The sequence below is a fragment of the Rhagoletis pomonella genome, unplaced genomic scaffold (assembly GCF_013731165.1).
Source record: "Rhagoletis pomonella isolate Grant_MI unplaced genomic scaffold, Rhpom_1.0 Rhpom_scaffold_01536, whole genome shotgun sequence".
Classification (NCBI taxonomy): Eukaryota; Metazoa; Arthropoda; class Insecta; order Diptera; family Tephritidae; genus Rhagoletis; species Rhagoletis pomonella.
In genome coordinates, this window is record NW_023460090.1 from 1 (window position 1) to 6,255 (window position 6,255).

Below are 6,255 nucleotides of genomic sequence, written 5' to 3' on the forward strand. Positions count from 1 at the left end.
AAATTTGGCTTCTTGCTACCCTCAGACTCAACACTAGCCCCAAATGGGATATTGTTTTTTTTTTCATATCGTCGAGCCTTTTTGTAAAACCGCCTTTTGGCGAGTGGGAAAAACACCTAAATCGTAATAGTGGCACACAATTTATTTGGTAACCCATGCATCAAGCTTGATGCATAAAATTTGTTAAATCTTTATACAAGCAAGAGATTTCTAAAATAAATATAACATACCGCCTATCAAATCAACGCCTTTAATGAATATACATATTTTCGCCCTCCTGTAAAATTTTAGTGCTGTAAGATAGATTGTTCTGCATCTGGTCAATGGGCGGTTTTGTAAAGGCATCGACGTTATTATATTAACAAAAAATTTCTTCCAACGTGTACAATCACGGCATTGAAAGAAGTCATGATATATGAAAAAAAAAATTTGTATTGTCATGGTACCCACTCACCTAGCAGATTACACATATATACATATGTGTGTATGTATGTACCTTATGAATTATTTTCATGGCATTTTCTCTGCATTTACTGCTCATTAACTCATCAACGATGATGCAGACAAAAGACTAACAGTGGCAAAAATGCAATGATTATGCAAAAAATATATATTTAAATAGTGAAAAAAGGTTCGATAAATACAGATACATAAACACACAAATACTATACCTAAGGTAAAAACAATTATTTTTCTTTTTTAAAAAAATTCTTTAATCTTTAACCCTCTTCAAGGTTTCATAAATTTATAAACTTCAACTTCAACTCCATCTGGCTTTATAGTTAGGCGTTATAATATTGTTGGAAAAAATTTTAAAAACTCTTTTTTTCTCGTTTCGGGATTTAGTAAATAGATAGGCCAATTTCAGATGGGCTATTTAAGTAGAGATTGATTATTATTTTTCATTATTTAATTGAATTTCTTTATTATTATTATTTAGTTTGTTTTATAACTTTTAGATTTTATTGCTTTAAAAGAAAAATAGATAGTTTTTAGTGTTTAAAAATCTATTTTATGTATTTAGTCTTATTTTATAATTAAGTTTTCTTTTAATTACTAGATCTTATTGTTATCAAATGAAAAATATATATTAAAAAAAAAACATATTTTTTAAATTTATTTAAATTTTAGAAACTAATTAATTCATTTTTATTTTCATATTTTTTTTATTTATTTTAATGTTTAATAAGAGGATATATATTTTATAATTTTTCGAAACTTGTTTTATGCTTTTTTCAGATTTTTTACATTATGTTATTTTTGCTTGTTTAATTTAGTTAATTTTTAAATTTTTTAAAAAAGGATTTTATGTATTTGATTCTTTTTTGAATTAATTTTTTTTAACCTAATTTTTAGATTTTATTGTTAAAAAGAAAAAATAAGTTTTTTAAATTCATTAAAATTTTAGAAACTTATATTTTTGTTTGTTTTAAATAGAAAAATCTATATAAATTTTATTTTTGTTTTAACATTTTAAAGTTTCTTCAAATTTTTAGATTTTGTTTTAAAAATAAAAATGTATATTCTTTTATTTATTTTTTTTTTTAATTTTTATAAACTTGTTTCTATTTTTGTTTGTTATTTTTTAATTTAATTTAACTTGTCTTGTTTTCAGATTTTATTGTTTTAGAAAGAAAAATATATTTTTTTAATTTCATTTAACTTTTATTTAAAAATGAATTTTAATTTTTAAATTTCGATGTCTAAAAATTAATACAATGTTTTTGATATTTTGAGGCGTTTAAAAATTAAAAATATAAATTTTTTATTAAATTTAATTTTTAGAAACTCATTGGATTTTAGTTTATTTCGTTTTAAAATTAAATTTTTAGACTTTAGTGGTTTTTAGTATTTTTTTATTTCATTTAATTTTTAGGAACTTAGATATTATATAAAATATGTTATTTTAGTTTTCTTTTCTTTTTTAAATTTAATTATTTTATTTTTTTAATTTGTTTTTTCTAGTTTCAAAAAAAAAATATTTCTTTTTATTAAATTTTGTTTTAGAAAATAAAACCTAATTGCAGATCTTTCAATTTACGCAGTTTCAACATGCCACCACTGTGCGATATAGCCAAGGCAACATCTTTATAGGAATTTTCGTGCATTATTTGCTTTTTAAAAATTAAATTGTCATTGCATTTTCGTAAGCGCCATGTGGCAGCAAAAAAGATATGCATATAAGCGTGTTTATATGTATATATGTCTTGTATTTACATAAGTACATGCATATGTCTGTATATATATATATATTGTAGCAAAAATGGCAGTCATCAGAAGCATTGGCAGCAAGTATGGCTTCATTGACCAGCTGCTGCAGATACAGAGGTCAAAGGCGGAAGGAAGGAAATACTTGCGGAAATATCAATTTTCTGCACATGGCAGTTGCATTAATTGCGTATTAAATTTAATTGTTTGCTTCCACGCATCTACATATATGTATATATGTGTAAAATTACAGCATAGGTATGCATATACATTTGACTTCGCGTTATTATTTAAAAGTCAATTATTTTTATTTTCAAAATATTTATAATTTCAATGCGAATAATAAGCATCTGCATAAATTATTATACTTATGTATATACGCGCGTACGCAAGCACATAAATCTATATATTTATAGTAAGCTTATTTATTGAACAAAAAATTCACCCCAAAGCTACCACTGCGGAAATTTAACCAATCCAGTTTGGAAATTTTTTACGAAGATGCATACATATCTATGAACTACATACTTTTAGATACATACCTATGTATATATAGATATATTCTAAAGCCCGTGATGACGGCAATATTTGTTTTCAGCAAGTTATCTTGTAATATCACGCCACAGAATTTTTTTCTTTGGGGTTATATAAAGTCAAAAGTCATCGTAGATAAGCCAGCTACGGTTCAAACTTGGAAGCCAACATTACTAACGTAATTTTTAGAGCTTAAATAATTTTTGATAAAAATATATGTAGTTCATTGAATAATTGCTTTTTCAATTTTTCCCAATAAACAGTCGTAGTACAAAGCCCAATAAAAATATTAAAAACATACTAACCAAAGTTTAAAACTTTGTGTGCAAAATCCAGCCAGATTTTAAAAATTGTAATAAAAAGTAAACATTTTTTATTTAGAATTTTTAGAAACGGGTTGAATACGCAGTTTTTTTTTACCTTATTCAATTGCAGTATAACAAAGTGCAATTTTGAGGTCACTCATAACACACCTGTTTCCTGTAGATTTTTGGATGCTGAATCCTCTGGCCTCAGAATTTTGAGATATTCTAACCCCAAAAAGTTTGAGGTTATATTATGAAGACAAGAATTTTATTTTTGCTCATTTCTACTTAGGGCACCATTTGGTAGTACTCTTCTACTTTAAAATTCATTTTCATTTTTTGCAATTCGATTTATGTTTCTCGAGATATATCAGTTTAAAAAAACAAAATCAAAATTTGTCGAACTGTGTAATTAGAGCTCGGACTGTTATGTTAAAAAAGATCCTAAAAATATGTACGTTCATAACTATAAGCAAAGTGTATATACGTGTATATACAGTCAGCGTCACAAATATGAATACCTTGCTGTTTTGACGATTTTATTTTTTTACATTTTCCATACCAAATTTTACTTTTTTTTTTTTAATACACATACAGTTAAAGCTCTCATAGATGGACGCTTAAATAAGCGGACATCTCCTATAAGCGGACACATTCTTGGGAATGAACAATTTTTGACTTTTTTTCATACAAAATTGTTTCTCATACACGGACTTTCCGATAAACGGACGCGGACACTCAAAAAAGTCCAGTTATGAGAAAACAATATGCCATAAGCGGACGCGAAGCACTAACAAGCGCTCAATTTTGTTTTTTTTTTCTGTCAGATGCTGACTCTTGCGCTTGTACATATGTGTATGTACACAAGAACATAGTGCATATTCAAAAATATTTTCTTTTCTCGAAAAAATTTTGCCTTTTCGTTGCCCTCTTCATGCTGCTTGAGTGAAGCGGGCAATGAGATTTATCGGTAGGAAAGAAAACGCCATAAATTTTAAATTATTTTTAATTCATCCTTTTTCTGTCTATTAAAGAATAAATATTATTTTAATTTTGAAAACCGCAATTTAAAATTTTTTAATTTGAATTTTAATATTATTTTTTACGAAATTCCTATAAGCGAACATCTTACATAGGCGGAAAAAAAGTAGGTGACCATCAGTGTCCGCTTATGGGCGCCTTCACTGTAGTTTGTTCTACAGCAAAAACCACAAGAATCAATTTTTTTAAATTTCATATAGTACTCGAGAAAACGCTATAAATACGAAAATATTTTCAACAAAATTTAAAATTTTTTAATTCCGTGTCCAGTAAATTTTAATATAATAAAGAATTGAAATTTTAGAGTGCTAAAAATTACCGCTGAGTTTTGACAATTTTTTTTAATCACGGGTGTTGGGCATTTTCTTCAATATAAAAAATAGATTTTGTTCATGCGTTGTATGAAAGAAAATGCGAAAATGTGGTCAAAAACTGCATACTAAAAAATTTTTATTTTTATAAAAAAATAAGAAATATTTGATTTGGAAAATATAAATATATACAATCGTCAAAACGTCGGGGTATTCATATTTCTAACGCTCACTGTATTTTGCTTATAGTTATGATGACACATATTTTTAGGCTTATTTTTTTGCACACAAATGCGAGCTCAACTCATAATTCTCGTTGACTTTTGATAATTTTTTCATTTGCTTACGCTATTGTGCATTTTCTTCTACAATTCCCTATCATGAAAGATATTAATTATGGCGGAAGCGCTGAAACAATTTACAAACAACTTTCCGAAATCGTATTCTGAACTGAAATTAAAACGGCAATTATTTATGTTTCATGTTTATTTTCTGCCAAAAATGTCATTGATCATACAAAATGGTTATGTGATTGTATACGCACCGATGATACGTGAAACAAAATTTAATGCGATTAAAAGTGATTAATATGTCTGCTAAACATACTCTACAACAATCACTAATACGATACTAGATAATATTTACATTCACTTTATGCGAACATTTTTATTTATTTTTTTGTTTATGGTAATCGGCAATCAACGGGTACATTCATTCCGAATAAATTTATTTAAAACACTATATTAAAAACCAGCTAATTATTTTTTTTTTTATTTAACTTATATTTGAATGTTTTGTATGTAGTATGTGAATAAAAAATATTTATTTATAAACTTGCCGGCATTAAAATTCCATATTTCGCTTCGTTGCCTTTTCGTTTCATATTATTTTCCATAAAACTAACTAGTTAATCACTGAAAATGAGTTGAGTCGGTTTAAGTTATCGCGAGAATAAGTTAAGTATTCTTGAAGTGTGATGGTGGTGGGCAAGCCATCGCAAAGTCTTATTCACCCACCACACGGCACTTTACTTCACTTCACTTCGAATGCCGCGGAAATGGCGTCAGTGTGGGCAACATGCCGCGTGATGGCCGACGTGTCGTCGGATGATAAACGTATTGAAGATATTGTTGTAGTTGTTCGATATTTACTTGCTGCTGCTGCTGCTGGCGTACTTGTGGTGCCTGCTGCGGTGTATGTGCCACTTTGTTGATAGTTGAAGCAGCTTGTGGCTGCAACTTATGCTGTATTTGTGGTTGTTGCAGAAATTGCTTGGCAAACTGTTGCTTCTGTTGTTGTTGCTTTTGTGGCTGTAAGTGTTGTTGTATCGTATGAAATTGTGTTTGCGCTGCCTGCACATGTTGCAAATGCTGCGTGGAAGCGGCTTGTTTAAACTCTGGCACCTTGACCGGCGCTACCGGTGCTTCTGCTTCAGGCAATGGTGGTGGCACTTCTGGATTTAAATCCAACGTTGGTAATGTCAGGGACTGTTGTTTTTGTTGTTGATTTTGCTGCTCTTGCTTTTGCTGTTCCAATTGGAATTGTGACTTCTTTAGTTGTTGTGCTGTTGCAGCTTTAGTTGGTTTCGGTGGCGCCGCTGTTAATGGCGCTCTTACTGAGGTGGTTGTACTAGTTGGTGCCTCGGTGGTCGTAGTGAATCTGGTGGTTGTGGTGGTGGGGGTTGTAGTCGTCGTAGGAGCTTGGGTCGTTGTTGGCGCTGGCGTCGTAGTAGTCGTGGTAGTAGTTGAGGTTGAAGTCGTTGTTGCTGTTGTTGGTCTTGTTGCTGCTACTTTTGTCGACGTCGTTTTTGCCTGCTCGAACTCAGCATCGAGCAGTGGCGGTAATAAATCATTGAA

General features: G+C 29.5%; 1 protein-coding gene across 1 annotated transcript; it reads right to left on the reverse strand.

Annotated features, from left to right (window-relative positions):
- Positions 1-5,436: 5,436 nt before the first annotated feature.
- On the reverse strand, positions 5,437-6,210 carry LOC118752482 (ras-interacting protein RIP3-like; the record flags this gene model as incomplete). The annotated part of the gene is made up of 1 exon (XM_036487390.1): positions 5,437-6,210. A coding segment is annotated over one exon (774 nt), but the record flags the coding sequence as incomplete, so codon positions are not given.
- Between the last annotated feature and the right edge of the window lie 45 nt (positions 6,211-6,255).